This window comes from Anopheles stephensi, chromosome 3, assembly GCF_013141755.1.
Source record: "Anopheles stephensi strain Indian chromosome 3, UCI_ANSTEP_V1.0, whole genome shotgun sequence".
NCBI lineage: Eukaryota > Metazoa > Arthropoda > Insecta > Diptera > Culicidae > Anopheles > Anopheles stephensi.
Window position 1 is genome coordinate 1390881 of NC_050203.1, and position 20563 is coordinate 1411443.

Genomic DNA, 20563 nt, shown 5'->3' on the forward strand with positions numbered 1-20563 from the left:
AAACGTGCTGCGTTGCTAAAACAATGGCCGGCAGCACAGGACTCGGCAATGGAGTCATTGCCGGACGATGAGATGCAGTTGAAATGGCGCCAATGGACAAACACGGAGGTGCTTGGGTGGTGGTTGTTGTTTAGTCCGGCTGGTGTGATTCGCTTTTCCGCCACATTTTCCTTCTTGATTACAGCAGTTTGTTAATTCAAGCTTCGCTGATTTGAGTTCTGCCCGTGCTGCTTCCCGGCCCTTGTCCAAAGCTCCAATTGTGAGGTTACATGAAGCATAATGATGACGACAAAGCTCGCTGGCTTTGTAGCAAAAGCGTCAAGTATCTTCTTTATACCGTTCCGTTCCGAGAAACACGCCAAGAAACATGCTTTTCTTTCTTTGACCGTTCGTTCGCTCTTCGTGTGGTGTGCGGGAAAAGTGGCGGACACGGCCGGAAACGATTTGCATTGCTAGCCGGACACCTTACCGATTGCTGCCATTTCCTGACTCGTTTCCGGTGTTTGTACTTGTTGTGGCCCTGTCTTGCACAAAATGTTTAGTGATTTGTGACTTTAAAACAAGCTTACCTGCTGGACCAAGTGGACTGTGCTTGTTGCTCCGTTGACCTACCGTGAAATTACACTCGTTGCGAGCTTATCAACAATGTTTTTTTTTATTCGCTTCCTTTCGGTTGTACTGTCAAATTGATTCTCCAAAGCCTACTGCTACCATCATACTGCCCCATTTTTCCTGCTGCTTTAACGATGTTCCACTTTTTCATCATCAGTTCTGCACTTACGCAGTGGGCCGGTACGCTCGCAGCTAATGGTCAAATTTGAGTTCAGAATGAGTTTAATTAAAGCGTCGGCCACAAATTAATATCTCTTTCCGTGGAATCCATTCCACGCACGTGCACATTTGGGAAAGCGAGTTGATAGCGAGCATCTGGTATAATAGGAAAATATGATAGTGGAGGCTTATGTAAATTAGAGCTAAATTCAATTTAATTCCTAACGAAACGTATGCGACCATTTCCTTTTTGTTAGAGCCATCACCATTTTGCTTTGTTTCGCAGTGGAAAATTGAAAATAATTTAATTTAAAGGCCCACGAATTCAAACTATTATCGTGACTCCAAATTCTGAACGAGACAAGCATCAACACAAGTCCCTTTGCAACTGGATTCTTCTTGATTTGCATGTGCTCACTGTTAAGATCCATCTCCAACCCAACCCCATCTACTTCAGCAGCTTCTTTCCTAGCTAGCAATGAGTTCATTTGAATGCAAGCGTTTGATCTTTCATGCAACAATGCCCTTTGCTAGTGCTCGTTTCGTTCAATGCTGTGGTGTATGTATGCGTGGCTTAGTTATGTGTTCATTTTCTTCGTTTGCTAGCTGTTTTAGAACTTTGCAGCAAGGTGTTGTAACTTCTTGTATTCTATTTTAATCTTTCTTGTCGTTTGCTTTCCTTACCAACTTTATCAACTTACATTCCCTTTATACATAATACGTGTACTGCTCGTGACAATGGTGTATGTGTGTTTTGTTTTGTCTGTTTCCGAACAATTTAAATACGTTGCCACCCAATCCATTACCACTACCATCACACACACACACACATACAACCACCTAATCCGTCTTCGGACGCCTCAAATTCGGCTAATTCCGGCAAATACGGCGGTACCGGCGCAACCAAAGAGCAGCATGTCGCTATTCTTCTTCCGGTTGCACAATCTCCAGCGCGAGGAGGCGAACAAGAAGCGCAAAAAGCAGCAACAGCAGCAACAGCAGCAGCAGCAGCGCCAGCGGCAACGGCGCGGTGCCAAAGTCTTCCGGGGTGTGTCCTGCAATTCCGGCATTAGCCACCTGACGCTCGGACCGTCGCGGCTCTTCGAGAAGACGCCCATGAGCCCGTCCGACAGTCTCGACGAGATCGCGCTGCAGATCCCCAGGTATTTATGTGCAAAGTAGACGAGCCCACCATTCACACTACCCACGATCATGCTTCCACAATCCCTGTCTAATGAGCTCCCACCAAGCCGGGTGATGTGACAAACAAGACACCGGCAATATAAAAACACCTCCAGTCCCCGTATGTTTGTGTGGTGTCCTTCGAAGCTTTAAGACACCCCCACCTGAAACGCTTTTTTGTACCTAGTCTTGTCTAGGATGGTCGGCGGAACTTTTCGCCCACTGTAATCAAAATTAAGTTTGTCAATTTTTCCAATCTCCACCAAAATCGCTCCACTTTCACTTCGGACAGGCGAAGAATCTTTCACTTACAGGCTGGGCTTTCCCAAGTCCCAGCTTTCGGGCGCGCGCTTTGGGATTGACTCGGAGCCGCTGTGTTGTCACCGCTAAACTTAAAATAATGAAATTTTCTCATTAAAAACTTTTCCTTTCGTTGCATTATCTCTCCTTTCCGACCTTTTTTCCAGCTCGAGATACAAAAAAGCAGAGTCGTCTTGCTTTTCTTCTTGACACTATCGCTTCGCTTTACCTGCGTGGTAATCTTTTTATACTTTATTTGAGAGCTTTTCGCTGCCAATTCACGTAGAGCGAGGCACGATTCACGGTTTCAATGGATTCATCAAAGCAATATCTCGATGAGTTTGGCGTCATGTCCTTAAGAGTGAACAAATCAACAAATCAAGGACACACAAACTGTACATAACTTCGTAAGAAAATTAGTTTTTAAATCCCAAACCCTTTTTCTTCGCCCTGAACAGACATTGGAAAACTTCTTCAATATTGCATACTTTTAGGCGTCTTCTTTGCTTTCAAAATTTAACGTCTGATTGTTCTGCAATTCTCACCACAAGTTGATCTAATGGTTCAATGTAAAAATTGATAATTTACTAACGAAACTATAATAAAACACTCGTCTCCACATCATCACACTCACTACGCCTCCCGAAACTCCACCGGGAGAGAGTTAAAAGTTTGGCTCACTTCATAAACCGGATCCATTCCAGGCAGCATGTAACGGGCCAGTGCCGAGACTTTTCATCAACCATCGTAATTACGTTTTCCACCCAGTTTTGCTGGAATTTATTATACATACACATATGGGTGCATGCATACGGGTATGCAATCCGGTGGCTTGTGCATAATTCCAATCTTCCGACCAGGGTGCCACCACTATGCAATTAGATTACTAACAGAATATTTTGTGAGATTCTCTGGAGAAACAAAAACCAACAGGACACCACCGGGCGAATGTGTGTGGTATGCACAGCAACACTGGTTTAAAGGGGAAGCTTTCACTGATGGGAATTTTATTGGAGCTTTATGATCAATCAGACTTTTCCTTCCACTGGGCACGTGTGGAACGCTAGTTGCTAGCAGGCAGATTACTGGAAACTTATTTCACCATCAATCGAAATTAAAAACGCGTTGGGACTTTTACAAGCAAGCTCCAAGTTGCGAACCGATTCCAATAACTATAATTTACTCTAAAGCAAACTACAATTCCCATGGGGATTGTGGCATTTGTGTGTCCCTCGTAGCTTTACCTTCAACTCATTGCTGACGGACTCCTCGCTCTGGAAGGGCATTTCTACAAGTTCGCGGCCAAATGTTTCGTCCCGTTCTTTTTTGCTGGAATCCAGTCGAAATGAAACAAAGTGATCATCATCGCAACCGTTTGCCTTCGCTTTAAAAACCACATCACACAAACAGATGCGCGTGCACGTGTGTGGTTTTGTGGCTGTGACGTTCGAGGTAGCATTCTCGTTCGACCACACAGAACCACACGGACGCCACGAAGGAGCTATTCTCAAGGCCGGGCCAACATTCCTGCTGCGACCGAAATTCAAATCAAATATTTATCAACTTTTCGTTGTTCTCTCGTCTCGTGTGAGGAGAACGGTGAGCGTGGCGCGTGGGGAGGTCGCGACGAGACGAGCAAGGTAATGAGACGGCAACCGAAACGAAACGGAATCCATATCACTTACTAACCGTATCCTGAATAAACATGGCTTCCTATTCTAGTGGTCAGTTATTTCAGTCCCTTTTGGTCAGCTCTGTGCCGCTGCTGATGCGCTCCGCGTTAGACCATCGCCCATGCTTGCGCAAACTGATCCAAAACGGAACCTACCTTGTTTAACGACTCATTTACGAAAGGGTCTGTGCGTCAAGGATGAGGTTGAGGTTGAGGTTTAGCTAAAAAAAAACACAAGATGATGGGAAATAAAAGACAACCGTCCGTCCTGGCCTTGCATGACGACAACATTGACGTTCGTTGGTATGGCTGTATCTTTCGTTTGTCGCAGGACTAATGAGCCGCTCACACACACACACATGATTATCGGTTTTATCGTCATCTGTTGCTCGGTATGATATGAACGTTTTCCTCACTTGTTGCTTCAGCATGAATTTCCGTTTTTGGGGACAGTGTGAAGCTCATGATTCATATTCCTATTAGTGTGCATATTATTAGCTACTTGGTGGAGGGTGATGCGAATCTGAGATAACCTGAATATATTGATTTACTAACAATATATTTAAAAAGTTCTTCTTGACCTACGCAACTGATAATATTCTCCATTGAATGCTCTTAAAGGCTCTAAAAGGCTTGCTGAAGCGCCTAGAGGTATGCAATTCGCATAACAAAATAACGTTTTCCGAGTTACCAAAGGATCTCTTCCCTGTATTTTGATGATTCCTTTCATAACACGATGCTTGACCTAAAAATTCACAGAAAACGTCAACATGGATATCAATTTCCACATCTAGAATGACAGGTAGATCATGTTTGTGTTCTCCGATGAACAGAACCATCTTCCTTGCTGCTTACGGTACCAAGCAATTACGCTATATTTTGTCTTTTTTTTCGGTGAATACCCAGGAAGCCTAAACAAATTCCTGGATCCATTTGCAAATCGTTCCTGCAAAGGACAGCAGAAGCATCGGCAGCAAAAGAAACATGTCTCTAAACTAGCACCGAAAGGGAAAAATCAATTCTTTCACTTTTTGTGGCCGGATTCTGCATGCTTGAAAGTGTACCTTGTACTCATCCATTTCCGAAAACGCTGTATCAGCGCCTATCCTTTAAGTGGTTTCCGTTTCCCCGAGAGCAGAGCCCTGTGGAGCATTACGAACGATACCATTAGAGGGGCGACCGAGAGATCAGCATCCTGTTTCCAATACCTTCCTGTCGTTACAGCGAGAAAGACACTGTATGCATTTTCAGTGCAGGAAAACACCCTGTTTTGCTCTAACGATCTAAACCAGCCTAAACTCCAGTGTCGTCGAACAACGTGCCAACCTACCCGATGGCACTCACACACGCGGAGGAGAAACAAACATCCGAAAGCTCAGGCCTCGGGTATTGAAAGCTTTCACTGAGTTCCGCACGGGTTTTCCCCACTTCCAATACGGACTCTCCTCTCTTTTGAACGGGTCCTTTTTAAAAAGGTAAACAAACCGTTATATCGTCCACTCGTTCTCGTTCGCACACCGATCAGCTGTTTGGAAAGCACACCCGAACCGGAACGCGGTCACTCACGCGCGGAACTCACCGCCTCGGGCAAGTGCGCGTAAAGCACACGCTTCTCTGTAGCACAGTTTAGCGAGCACAGCAACCAAAAAGCTCAGGTAACGCGGTGCGCCATCTTGCATCTCGCTCGGACGTCATCGTCATCGGTCTCATCCACCGCTCGCCGCTGGTTTCCCTTTGCCACGACCACAGAAGCCCGAGGAAAACTGTCTCGCCTTTCCCCGAGACAAGCGAGGACACATTTTTCAGTTGCTAAACGACCGTTACCGCGTGCACAAGCGGCCGAAGCTCATCTCGCGAGCCATATGAGCCGTCACACAGCGGGACGCTCGCTGCACCTGTGTGTGCATACGTGGCTACGTGTGTGCGTGTGTGTGTGTGTGTGTCTGATTGTGTGTTTGTGTGTGAGAACGGATACCGACGGCTTCCGGTATGAACGGGATTGTACGGACGCAATTAGGCAATTAGCGCGCGGTCGTTGAAAACGGAAATCGGTTTCGGTTTTGGAAGCGTTTTGACAAACTCGGGACAGCGCACAAGCCACAAACGGAACTCGACGACCTGTGCAGTCCAGTCCCAGTACAGCAATTCAGCAAAGAGTTGTGGGAGCAATTCGAACCGACACGAATCCAACAAAAAAAAAACGAACGAAACTATTCGATGCGGAAATCTGTCACATGCGGTTAGAGCAGTGTGAGAGTGTACAAAAACTGTACCGAAACGGTCTGTGATGTTAGTGCAACGTTGAAGCAATAGTAAAGTAACCCAGAAATCGGCCTGTGAAGCACATTACCCCTTAAAGCATCTTATCGTATCATAAACTAATCGTGGCTTAACGGACTTAGTACTGGAGAGCTAATTTGTCCGGACAGGCCGTTTTCCCTCATTTTCACACGCAACATTTTTCCGTGGCCTCGCGGAAAGGATGGATCTGCTGCCCTGCCTTATCGATTCACCGATTGTGCAAGCCTGATACAGCACGCGACGTCTCCAGCACCAGACGGCACCAGAATTCGCCACAAAGCCTGTGTGACCAGTGTGTGCTCCACGATACTCGCGACTATCAGCAAATATTGATTATGTTTCGTATCACAATCGGTAATGACGCTAACGGGTGTCGGAACGTTTTGCCAGCTACAGGAGGGATCCGTTCTTATCATCATCCCGCCGAGCTAACCCGTATGTGACGTCTCCCGGGCGTTCGTTGTGGATCTTTCAGTGTGGTGAACCTTCCTGGCGTTTGAGATCATTCTCTATACGTCCAAAGAGTTCCAGTGTCCAGTGTAGAACGAAAATACGGGGATTGGATGTGGTTTATTGTGCTCTGCAGAAGGTTGTGACGGGTCTTAGAGTCCAACTCCGAAATCAACTCCGTGGTATTGTGTTGTTGTGAGAATTGGTTCGCTAGAACGCCCTGAAGCGGAATCGGTGCTTGGTACGGCTCTGGTCGGTGAAAAGTTCTGCCGGATTGCTGTACTGTATATCCGTGCCGTGACGTGTGTTTACGAGAGCAACACGGCAGACCCACACTCACACACACACACTCAACGGAATAGAGGGCAAACGGATGCAATTTGGTGAAGTGCATGGTTGAGTGCATTTCAATCGTGTGGTAGAACAACGAAGAGTTGGGCCACGCTAAACAAAACAAGTGAAACACAACTAATTAATCTACAACCCTCCAAAAAACAACCCGGCGCTCCAGTGCGCGATTGTGCGTGTGTATGTGTGTGTTTGTATAGTGGCAGCGTGTATCTAAATTCAGGCGTTCCCGATGCCCCAAGCACGGAGCAGCTCATCTTCGTTTCACTGTCCGGGGGAATTTATTATGGCAGCAACCAGTCGCTACTCATCCTACAACTGCTTGACCTCATGGGATTCATACGATAAAATACCAAGGTTACTACAACTTCACGAGATTACCCACACAAACACGGAAGATATTCCTATTTCAATGTACAAAACTACCTCTCGAGAGTTAAATGCGGACTCCATGTCCGATTCCCACAGGGTGCCATGTGTGCCGATCATGTGTGAAAACTGGCACTCGTACCGGGTTCGCCGCTCCCGGGCGATTGTCTTAATCCGGAGTAATTTTATTTCAAAATGAAATTTTCTCCTCACGAAGCGAACACAGATCTCGTCCGCAAAGGACGACCGCCGGTGAGCTTCAGTTTCATCTTCCATAATGATCATTGGCTCGATTAAATTTAAATCCCCCCCCCACCACACATGAGAGGACGAGTATTCACAATGCTAGAGCAGCTATAAATAGCAACCGAAAAAAGCCTACTGCTGCTGGCTGTGGGTCCGATCGGGGCCTCGTATTATCCTCGATTTACGGTTGAGTGGAACATTGTGTCGGGCTTTTGTAGAGTAAATCCGGAGTAAAATAAAGGTGTGCCGCCGGCAGCCAGCCAGCCAGTCGCTTGGGTGATGTCCAGTGGAGGCACAATTTGAACAGCCCAGCAGCAGTCCTCAGCATTCGTCGAATGTAATCGATCTCTTTGTCAGCATTCGATACTCTTTCTTTTTTTTTTTTAAAGTGGAAAGAAATACTTAGAACTTTCAAACAAAACTCGCTACAAATTGTCGACACCTTGGTGGTACGGAATTTCGCACTGTGCGATGCAGCGAAACGTGACAAAACTCAACCGAAAAGAAATCATACCCCGGACACCAGGTGAAATCACCCGGACATAAATGGGAATTCTTTGCTCGTGGTCCCACTGCTCGAGCGCCCATAAATACTGCTGCAGTCACTACTTTCGCATCGTCCCATCCGTTAGCTTCTTCGTCCGTTCTGGCGCGTTCCGAGTTCCGAGGAAATAACGCCACGAAAGCGTGTTGGCAAAAGTGCAACCAGTTAGTTCAGCACGACCGCTGTTAACATTTATTGTTGGCTGTATGGCCTGTGTTTTTTTTTTTGCTTCGCCCCTTTACAGCACATTAAAAAAGTAAAAACCTTTCCCTAGACAGATAAGAAAATCAAGCAAAAGTTCGTTTGCGATGCTGGCCAACTTTATTGCGTTTATAATGCTGCGCTGCTGCCGATGCTGCTGCTGGTGCTGCCACGACTCGCATTTTAAATGTGCGATTTTACGAAAAAAAAGAGGAGGAAATAAATTTTATATCATTTTCCTGCCTCACACGAGAATTGTTAAAAGTGGCCATCTCTTTAAGCTCGCGAAAAAGGCGAACCATTCGTTAATTATATTTGCAATTTATGCTTTTATCAGATTTTCATGCTTTTACGAAAATTTCAGAAAAAGTGTTTGCAGAAGACTATTTATTTCTGCTCAATTTATTTCTGCCTCTCAATTTATTTCTGCTGCACTAAAACTTTCATCTCCCAACGGATTCTTAATATTGAGGGTGTAATTTCTGTGAAAGCTTGCTTTACCTCGATCCTCGCATTAAAGCGCCTGAAAGTATGCAATTCGCGTTACGTGGGATTTAGTTTGAGTTTATAAACGCATCTTTTTGGTGCCTTGCTTGTTTCTAAACTAAATTGAAAATTTTTTCTGACCCAATAGCACTGAATTTTACGCCCCTCGGCTATAACGCGTATCCATGTGAGATTGTTTATGCCAGTATCATCCCAAATATAAGCGCACAGAAAACATTTATTCTTATAAGGCATCGGTTTAATGCATTCACATTAAATCTATTTACCTTCGCAACCCAACCATTTGTTCTCGTTAGCTCAGCAAATGCCCTCCTACATGTGAAACAGACAGCTTTTCCTCAATTTTAGTTCAGTCGAAGCTACTGATTCCAACTAATGATTAGTGACACACAAGTCTAGCTCACACACACACACGTCCCAAAATGCTCTACAATCAGCCAGGGATGGATTTGCCCGGTGTCTCATCATTTTAGGGTGCGGTGCCATTATACGCCTTCCCACATGAGCTGACAATATTCCAATGTCCAGTTCTCGCCCACATTTGCGCGGCGCGATCCAACTATGGCGTCCAGTGACATGCTGATTTTGGGGGTAGAAAAATGTGCTGCCCTGGTAAAATATGTTGGCAAAATGGAAGCAAGCCCCATCTACACATCTGATAACTAACAGTACGCGAGCACAAAACCCACACCCTGGTGTTGGTGTCCACACGTCAGGTTCGAAGTATTTTTTTGTGTCGCTCCAACCCACGGAAAAGGCTAAAAGGAAGTTCAAGGCTACAATTTACAAGCGATGTAATAACCCTATCGGTGTATGTGTGTGTGTGTGCCTTCCCGTGTTATTGAGCACCCTGTGGATTTTCCACCCAGCGTCAAGAAAGGCGGGCAGAAGGGCCGTGAAAAAACATGCCACAAAATGAAGCAGAAAAGCCACCGGGGGGTGTGCACTGCATTAAACAAAGGATACGCGTCCTGTGGCCCGAATGTGAGGGCTAGAACCCGACGAAAACGATCGAGCCGGAGCAATGCGATAGAATGAATCCGAACCGTACACCGAACTCTGCCCCAACGGTGGCAAACAAAAGATCGCATAAACCACACACGTAGATGGTGCCTGCGAGCGCCCATGTTGCCATTTTTCACCATTTTTACCGCACAGGAACACACACACTCCGGGGCGATGATATTTGACCGCAAGAGACATGGGGAAAGGCCGGCAAAGCAAGGGTGAGGAAAGAAAGTTCCACATGTCCCCTAAAGGAGCTGGCTAAACGGGATCTTTCGGAAAACCTTTCCGAGAAGCATATTTTGTCGCGAGCGCGCGCGCCTTTCCCAGAGGATTTACCTTGGGCTTTGTCGGCTGTCGGTTCGTACTCTAGATTAGGATACGTAAAATATTACCTCATCCAGCCAGTTTTTGCTGCTGTTTTTTTTATCAATTTTAACCCTCTTCACCGAAAGCATCGTACCACACGAAAAATGTGCTTGGCAAATTATTTTCAATTTCAATGCTGTTTCCTTCTCGAAGCGAAACGGGCCACTTGCACGCTTAAAGAGTACTTGAGCTCCCTTTAGAGAATGGTACGAAAACATAACCCTTGAAAATCAATACAACACACGGATTGCTGGTGTGAAAGGGTTTTCCCCATCCGTGTCAGGTGAGATTTTCTACTCTTTTTTCCGTGTGACACTAGCGAACCGAACTATCCTGTGCCCTACTTCCGGGAAAAACACATCACAAACTATCTTCGGGAGACACGTGGACTCTCACACACACACACACTGACATTCATAAAATTAACATAAATGCTAACGTTCTTTGCTACGACTTTCGATGGTACGTACACGTACAGGTTTCTCGTTGCAACATTATCCTCTCTACCGGGGAAGCCCTTTTCAAGTCGCTTAATCGCTTAATGCTGCCTGTTCGTATGGGGATACATCCGTTCCTCGACGTATGAGGCCCGCTTTTACAAGTAATCGTTCACAGTGGCACATACCCACACTTGATGTCACGGGTAAATGCAATGAACCGAGAGCCAAACAGAGAGATGATCCTGGCGATCCAGAAGATTAGCATCTTTGAAGATTGGCCCATCATCGTTAGGGTAAGGACATTTCATTTAGGGCTCAATTCATTTCAAATCGTGTTTCGCAGAACCGGCCTCATGTAGGTACAACGTAATCTTGTTGGTTTTCTTTCCCTTTTTTGTGCTGTCTTGTTTCCATCTGCGTACGATTCTAAAATGCTTCCCAGTATGATGTGTGGGCCTGTCTTTTGACGCGCATGGTTTCATGTAGGAGAATATTTCAATTGAAAATTATATTCATAGCATCATTTTGCATCATTTTGCAAATGTTTGTGGAATTGAATTTCAAATCAACAACCATAATAAGGTACGATTTCAAAAATATTGTCCTAGTTAGGTAGCCAACACCGCTAATTGCATACCATCAGGCGGTTCAAATGAAAAATACACTTCTACGCCCAAACGTATGCAATTTTGGTGCTATACCAAAATAACCCAAAGGTGCTATACCTTTGCTGAAATGTACTGATTTTTGAAAGATTTGTTTTCAAAGGATGAACGATCACTTTTAAACAACTTACAAATGATATTTTCCACATCTAACAGTAGCAATGAACTGATAGGAATACTGATCCATATCGGAATATATACATTTCAATAACGGAAACCACCACGAAATCTAGTACCCACCACGCAATGTCGTGAGGTCAATCTTGATTGCCTTGAAGTAAGCCAATAACATCTCTATTGCAAGAATTCTCACCCAAAACAAAATCTCTTGTTAGGAGGAATATTCGCATTACAACAAAATCTATATCATTATCGTTTTATTCCGCTATCATTACATTATCCTTCAACTTCTGCTCCACGAGTAATGATTTGTTTGCCTCCTTGCCAAACTGATATGCCTCAGTAAGTCTCAGTCAAATAGCTCCCTTTCTGCTTCTGTTTTGTGTTTGGTACACCAACATTTTAAGCAACAATTACATTTATGCGTTGTCAGCACGGGCGAAAGAGTTATCCATCCGCCAGAGACGCTGGAGAGTGAGTGAAAGCGAGCGAACCAGTGAAGTCCCATATTTTACGGATATTAAACTGACAACGCACAAGTCACACGGGCACACCGTGTTCGTCCTTAATGGAATGCGTTTGCGTTACACTTTAATTACGCCATTCATTACCTCCGATGAAGTGATTTGCCCAGGCCAGATACTCGGAAATGGCGCCAACTGCGAAGAAGCAACAACATTCCGAAATGCCAATTTACATGCTCCGACCCAAAACAAATTACTCTTATTATTCCGGTGTAATCCGACCCTGTCCAAGCTTTCATCTGCACGATGCTTTGCAAATATTATTCTCAGGTGAAAAACATTCATCCCACACCAGTGCCAGTCCTCCGTCGGCCCGGAGTCTTTTCCCGGGAAGAAGATCCCACTTTTCCGCTGTTACGAGTGTCACCCGCACTGCGATCCCCCGACGGCGAGTGTGTTGTTTGGGCCGTAAAGATTGAGCCGGGTCAGCAAAGGAGAAGCAAGCTCACGGAAATGCAAATTTGTAATTAAGTTTCCCAAAGCGGCCGGGCAGCGGGAAGCGCGCGCTAGCCGGTGGCGGGGCTGGGGATTGGGCCAGTTTTGGCGAGGGCTCAATTTACCGCAAATGAATGATGAAAAATGAGCTTGGATGAGCGTGAAATTTGAAGTGCCCGCTGAACCTTGCACGTGCACCGGGTTCGGTCGTGGCTAAGTGCTTGGGCAAGTATTGCCGGGCAGACGGCGTCTTTGATTTGTTGCACAAACGAACGGTGCCTTATGGTGCTGAAAATGGTGCCATCGAGTGAATTTATCGTTTCTTCGTCTGCCGGCTGGTAGCAACAACTCGGAGCCATCAGATAATCTCTCCTTCGTGGGTCTTGGAAAGCTCGAAACAGCTCTACAAACAATTTAACCCTTTGTTTACGTGGGTGAGGTTCGCTCGCTGAAGTCTTTTGCTTCAGAAGTGATTGCGTTTCATTACTGTAACTAATAGAATTTATCGTTCACGCAACAACGGAAAGCATCTTGGCCGAAAGATCATGATTAGTCACATTACCGCAAACACAACAAGATTTAAAGGCTTAAAGTGTCCTTGAAGGTGAAGAATCTGGCGGCAGGACTTCAAGCATTTTGAATTGCCAATTCACCAGCTCTTACATTGTGGCAGCTGTAATCTAAAAATACATTTCAGTCATTGCTTCAGACCAGCATAGAATTCCATACCTCCAGAATTTCATTTTTTCTAGCAGCAAACACTTTAAAATTGGTGGCAAACAGTTGAAGAACCCAAATATAAATCATTGCCATCTGTCTGTCCCTTGTAACACAGTCAGACAATGGCCAAAACCTTGCCTTGCCTTTATTGTTGGTGTAATTAAAGAAAAATCCCCAAATGCTACGAAATTACCGAGCGCTTGCTGAGAAGACCAACAGCTCGATTGACACTTTAAAAACGACATAAAAAACACGCTTCCCTCTCAGTGCGTGAAGGCCACAAAAGCAAGCAACAAACTCTAAAGCTCGTTTCACACCAAATTGCCCAAAAACCTGTCCACAACCGATTCTGTTGTGAACGTTGGTCCTGAAACGATCTGCTAATTCTTCTCCGCCCCTTTTTACCTTCTCCTCTTTGTAGCTGACCAATAAACGCACGTCTACGAATCCACCGACCATTGTTGTGACCAAAAGTGCTGAAAATGACTTTGGTTGGTGAATGTTTGACAGCAAGACAGCGTCCTACTACGCCACAGATTCTTCCCATTATTCTTTCGCCGCCTTCCCTGGAACGGAGAGATGCTCAAGCCTCTTCTGCTCTTGCTCGTTCTAATAATCGTGTCGAGCTTGAGGTTTTTCCTTGTGCCTTTTCTTTTCTCGCCTTACTCGCCCCTAAGGCCAGCCTCTGTTGTGTACCGAGGAGCATTATTTTGGGCAAAAGTTTTCTCCCAACCACAAATGGAATGTTGCTGCCGCTGCTGCTGTTTGAGAAAAGCCGGTTTTTGTGTGTTGAAAGTTGATAACCTAACCAAAAAAAGCTTCTCCCAACGCTACTCGCTCGCTTCCACGTTGGCATTTGTGAGGCTCCGAAGACACCGAGATCCTTCTTAGTTGGGTTTGTTCGTTCGTTCACAATTTTCAAACATTGTTTATTCGCCAACTGCAATCTTCCCGGTGCATCTCAACCATCCCACCCATATCCTTGGTGACCTTCGAAATGCAACGAAAACGGATCGTTATTACTGGAAACAGCTGCGACAAACAATGTTAACAACTTCGCAACCCAACAGTAAGGGAGCTGGGGCCGAAAAGCAGTGAAACTTGAAAAGGAAAATAAAATGTTGCACCAAACAAGCGACCAGCCAGCCAGCAACCAGCCAGTGGGTGTACAGTTTATCCTTTCAGCAGCAAATTAGTCTTATCAGGTGAACGGCCAAATTATACAGCCAGAACAGAGAGAAACGCCAAAAATGCAGCACAGAACAACCGTCCGAATGGAGGCAGTTCCCCGTGCGGATGAAAAACAATGAAAAGTGATACGATTATCGGGTGAAATCATTGGCAACGGCCAACCACCAGCTACCACGGTCAGCAGCGTTGCATTATGCAGCTCGATTCGATTCATCCATAATGCCCGGTCGTCTCAACCTACATCTGCCAGCCCGTTGTCATGCCATCAGCGAGAACCCTTTCGACCGTACTTCCCGCCAGATAAAATATGCATCCCCGGTTTCTGCATGCGCCATTGTGCCTGCTGTTGCAGTGCTGCTGCAGCGCTCAACTGCTCGGCAATGCTCTTCCACATCGCTCGACTACTGCACTGTCACTGGATTGCGAGAAATGAATTTTCAAATTCAATTCGCTCTCGGTGCCATCATTCTACCGAATCTGTTTTTCCGGATTAGAATCTGTCACAAGGAGCTTGCAGGAATGGTGCTGCAATACATCGCCTCCCTCTCTCTCTCACACACACACACACACACACACACACACACACACAAACGCATCCTTTTTGGGAGGTATATTTAGCAGCTAAGCCACTGTCACAGCACTCGACTGCAACGCTAAAGTTGAAGGAAGAAACAAACCTGAACGACAACAACACACAGCACAGAAAAATGGAGCACACAGCATTTGAAGCTCACATTTGTCTTCCACAATCTGTTTCACTGCAGTGTCCCCCGCTTAAGACACCGTTCCCATTCCCGGCTGACACGGCGCGATGGTTGCTGGTGGATGAAAAATCGTATTTTCCCTATCAATGGCAAACGAACACGACGACAACGACGCCGACGCGCCCAAATACCCGGGAAAAGTCTCTTATCTCGATAATGTTGATCATAATTTATCCAATTTATTATCTTGCAAATCCCATTGCCGAACTCGGGCTCGGACGACTAGGCTGACTGGGCTACAAATTATTCCCGAGCGCGTACACGAACGCACACGCACGTGCGCATGCAAATCCCTTAACCTTCGCCGGAAAAAGAGACGGATTCCGAATCGAATCTTGGAACTGAACGGAAAGCTATCTTGCTAAGGAAGCAAAAAACCGCCGCTCTTCTTTCACGAAAAATGTGCAGGCCGTGCGTTTGCGTTGGCAAGCAACAAGCAAGCAAAACAAAAGCGTCAAATGGAGCCATCATTAAAATGCGCCCCACTTCGTTCGTTCGTTCGGTGGGGTGGTATTTATTTTATTTTGGGTTCTAATTTGCACCATTCTCTCGCCGGCAGTAATTCTAGCAAGCGCAACTCAACAAGAATCGCAAAAACCCCAAATCACATCGGCAGCTGTTTTTTATTCGCTTGTTTGTGGTGGGTAAGGATGTTTTTTTCTTAACGTTTTCCTCCTGCAAGTTACAAACAACCAGGCGTCTCCATCACTCGAGCACTTTTTTACGTTCTTAACTGTTTTGCTTTTCTCCGGCGCAATCATTCTTCATTTTTAATTGGTGTACCAGCTTAACGGATTCTGGATCTGGTAGCACAACGAATCCGATGCTAATGAGCTACACCATCCACGATTAATTTCGGTTCCACAAAACCCTACTCGAGCACTTTGAGCCTCACTTTATTAGTGACGGTGTCCATTTGTTTTTGCCACAAGACACGAACCTTCACCTTCTCCGCTATGTGCAGTGCTACCGGATTTCGCAGGAAATGTTTGGCCCAATAACATTGACTTTACCGAGCGTACCACCGGGCGGCTGCCGCTCGAATGACGCCGACGGAAATGAAACTTTTCAAATTAACTAATACCCAGACGGGGGCAAAGTGCAAGTCAACAATGCGAGAGTAGAAAACGATCCTTCCAGTGGTAAGGCCTCGCTCCGGCTCTCATCGAGCACCCGTTTTTCGCAAGATCATTACGCTTGATCGTAGCGCAGCGCATTTCGGCCTTTCAACTTTCACACCGATTCACCGCCAAAGTTTTGTGTTGTGTTTGTTTTAAATTACAATTTATAACTCAATTAACTTTCGATCTGGGGCAACAAACAGGCGCCGACCGAACGCTTTAAAATGTGATTGAAATCGTGGCTGGGTGGTTTAAATAAACACGTGTGCCCCGAACAGTGTACCTTCTCGCTAGCAGAAACATGCCTTTTCCCAAGAAGAATTTTCATTCACATGCACTCGAATCGAATCTTGCCAGAAAAAAAACAGTCATTTCCACCTACCGATCGGTTTCCTTACATCGATAACAAGCTACCAATTTCCGTCGTATTCATTTGAACTACCTCAGATTTCTCCCTTGTAGCAGCAGCATTTAATTTCATACCCCATGCGGCATGCAGCATAAAACGGTTCCAATTCTTCGCAAACCGGAAACATGCTGCTGACGCTATCCTGACTGAGGTTTAATTTAAATTGATGACCCGCATGCAAAACCCCTTAACTTGCTCGAAATCGAACTACCATTTTCAATGGAATTTATTCGTCTGCACTCTGTCGGTTAGCAAATTTTGAACGGTTGGGTGATGGGAAAAATGGTATGACTTGTAGATTTACTTGACACTTTACCATGTTGCGACTGCGTTCAAGCTGAAGCAAATTCTGAATCAATCTGTCGAAGCAGTCTAAACTACACCAAAGCCCCCGAAAAAACCGATGAAACTTACTTGTCAACCCATTACAAAAGCTCTGCCGAATGTGATTTATTCCTCGGGAGAATGTACTGATTTTATCCATTTATTTCGCAACTCGGAAAATGGAGTGGCAATGCCCTTTACCTTCCGCCATCTCGTTTTTCGCATACAAAGCCTACTAAAGCAAAGTGCTTTCCTGGCCACCCGATTCCCAGAACATTTGCCCTTAACCAGCAAACGCTTGCGGAAGCCTGCCAAAGCCAGCTGATTGACCGCAAAAACATGGACGCTCACACACACACACACACACATAGAGTACACACCAATCACGGGTGGGCCACACACAATTTGCATGGCCAGCTTAAGGGATTTGGTCACCCAACGGTCTTCGATTACTGCGTTTGTTTGGTTTGATGCCCGTCCCGGATTAGCAAAACCCGAACCGGCATGCACTCGAGCAGTTCGATATGGGTGGTTTGCATGCAATTTTCCACCCCGGCTGTCCACCGGAAGGAAAACTTTTGCCCGGTGGCCGGATGACCAAAGTAAATGGTTCGCCCTTCGTTCAAGATTCAAACTCCCGGCTACCGATGAGCCAAAGGTCCGTAAACAACGGGACGCGCACGGTGAAAGGACTGTGACCTTTCGGAATTGTTTTACCGGTTCGGTGGCATCGTTTTACTGTCACCCCCTTGAGCACGGCATGATCTGCCCGGATGACGAGTGTAAGCTTCTTTGTTAAAAGTTTTCCCAGCCAAGCGTAAAATTGTGAGAACTACGTCATCAACCGAGTGGACCAAGTGTGGTTTCTGCACACAATCGTACCGAACGCGAAGCGCACAACACCAGCAACAACCCACAAAAACACACTCCGAAATGAAGCACACCTAGAACGGGACGGAGCGAAAGAATGACGAATTCTATGACCCACAAGATGATGATGGTTCTGGGCTCGCAGTTATGCTTTTCCGCAGTATCGAGTTCTATTTATAGCCTGGGGCGATGGTTTTATTTTCGTGTCCCAACGATTAAATATAGCTCTTGCATGGGGCCAACTTTTCGATACCGCCGATTTACGCTGAACATCCCGTTGTGGCGTACCGAACTGACGTCACGGTGGAAATTCAGGATGGTGCGACCGCGATCGATTCCATTACTTTCGTATTAGGTGGAGTGGAAAAAAACTCGGGGAACAATAACAGCAAAACCCACCTAACAAAACATGTCGAACCTTAAACTGATGTGCTTGACTTGCGGAGGGATAAAGGAGGGGTGAAGGCGGCAGGGGGGAGCGGTCTCATTGTTTCCTGTTTCCGTGTTTATTAAACAACATCCTTCATCTACGAGCAGGACAAATATTCTTCGGAACAAAACCCGCCATCGGGCGGTTGCAAACTTCCGACTAAGCGTAGCGCTTCGAAACACCGCAATGGGGCAGATTGGGCGCCTTGAGCGCACACACCACACAACAACTTGCTCTTGCTCGCCAAAGTATCCTTTGTTCTGATCCTTCCAGACAAACAGATCCCATAACCCATAACATCCATCTTTTCCGCTTCAAGTAGTCAGCCAAAGTCAGCTGAGTGATTCACACATTCCACACAGCATTAGCATCAGCCACTGTGAATTGTGAATTTCCGATTCACCTTCACCGGGACGAGCAGTGGAAAATGTTGCCGGAGTTTTTTTCTTGCTTTACTTCATTTTGTCTAAGCTTAAATTTACTCCAAACTCTACCGGCTGAAATTACGAGCCAGACACGTGCGACACTGCTCTTACAAGTTTGTTCCAGCAACATCGACCTAAATCGTTTTAAGATGCGACTCACGAGCTTCCTCCAGTATGCTAAACATGATTATTAATGTCTCTCCATCGTCTCTCTCTCTCTTTCTCTCTCTCTTTCTCTTTCCAGAGTACGGGTAGAATATTATGTAAATGAAAACACATTCAAAGAAAGACTGCAACTATATTTTATAAAGAATCAAAGATCAAGTAAGTAAACACTCGCTTCTAAACGCTTAGAAAACTTCCTTCCGCATCCTGGTCACGTCACCAGCAATCAAGCTCAAAAAAGCTCCGTTCTACCTACCATTCTTCCAAAAACGCCCGGCAATAATTCCAACCATCTTCTTCGCTCCCGACTCGTAAAATATGAATCATTTACCCTAATTCTCCCGTTCGCTCTCGATGAATGCACCAATTTCGATGTGCCTCAATAATTCATCCCCAAATTTAACCTTCCGTGTTTTGGGTAATTTTTCCAAGTAACAATCAATTACCACACAGCGGGAAAAATGAACCACCAGTGCAAACAGCACCATCCTCTACAGTAAAGAGCGCGTTCCACTGTTTCATTCTCTTTCTCTCTCGCGTGACCAAACCTACCGGACTTCGATTAATCAGTGCAGTGCATGTTCCCTAAATGGTTCACCCATGAAGAGGGCTTGGAGGAAGAAACAAGTAATACATCACCTGCAACTTCTTCCCAAAAATTGATCTTATCCCTTACTTTAACCCTACCACACGGTTATCGATTGCCTTCCCACTGTGTGGCCGGAACTCTGCACAAAAATAACCCAATTTATCGAAACTCTCCACTCGCACTTCCATTTTCTACTAATTGAATCAAATTTTTAACCCTTTTTCTGTCCAACATCCATTTTTTTGTTCTTTCGGGACCGGAGTTTGAAGTGAATGTGATATTTTACGAGTCCGAGGCCCAAAATAATCACAAAAAACCAACAGAAAAAAAAGAACACCTGAATTCATTCGTTATTTTTATCCTGCTTTCTTCCACTCGGCACAGGTTTAAGGATACGTATCGCTAATTTATTCTTTAAGTTGTTAACCTGCATACTGTACATATTTCGGGTAGTTACGGATCTGAATCCAACGTTTGCAACCTGGTAAGTACTTACGCTCGGAGCCAATAAAAATCGATATCGAATTGTGTATTCATCAATGTCGCCCTCGTCCTACCATCCCGGCGGCTAGCACGTTTCAGGCCCGGTCAACCAAAAGGTGCGTGTGGCGAGTGGCGTGTGGAATGAACCGGCGGGAGCCCTGTCACCTTCCAAATGACCTGAAACGGCCACCCATCAACATACACAAAACCACTTAATCCATTAATTTAAACTTTCATGTTCCGTGTCGATGGCGGTGTTAATAATCGTCAACGGTTGTAGGCAATCGCCAGAGCCTTCGGTGGTGTGTAGCGTGCGGCGTTTGCATTTGTGTGGCAGCCAGTCCCCGGTAGGCGGATCGGGACCTTGTTTTCTTTTTTCGAATACCTCGCTCACTGTCCTTCGGCCCCTTACACCAAACACGTCCTAGTTAACCTAATTATGAAACGAACCATGGCTAGCAATAAGCTCCTGCAGGATGAGGATTTATTTGGAGCCTCATACCCACTAACTATCCTCACTGCGGCCACGTTCGTACAGTGGATAAAAAAAGGTGCTACATTTTCATCAACATCACCTACACTTGCTCACTTCACACGAGAGTGTTGGTGAGTGGTTTGCTGCA

General features: G+C 45.6%; 1 protein-coding gene across 4 annotated transcripts in view; it reads left to right on the forward strand.

The window, feature by feature from the left end:
• The first annotated feature begins 1372 nt into the window (after nt 1-1372).
• LOC118512046 (potassium channel subfamily T member 2) overlaps nt 1373-20563 on the forward strand; it is a 48840-nt gene continuing 29649 nt past the window's right edge. Inside the window, exons 1-3 of one of the 4 annotated variants that reach the window (XM_036055875.1) lie at nt 1373-1934; nt 18948-19027; nt 19842-19941. In XM_036055875.1, the coding sequence (XP_035911768.1) occupies nt 1510-1934; nt 18948-19027; nt 19842-19941 (605 nt within the window). In that variant the 5' untranslated portion in view covers nt 1373-1509. Of the gene's footprint in view, nt 1935-5754; nt 7382-18947; nt 19028-19841; nt 19942-20563 lie in introns of those variants that run through there. The other 3 variants (XM_036055876.1, XM_036055877.1, XM_036055878.1) reach the window with 3 other exon arrangements.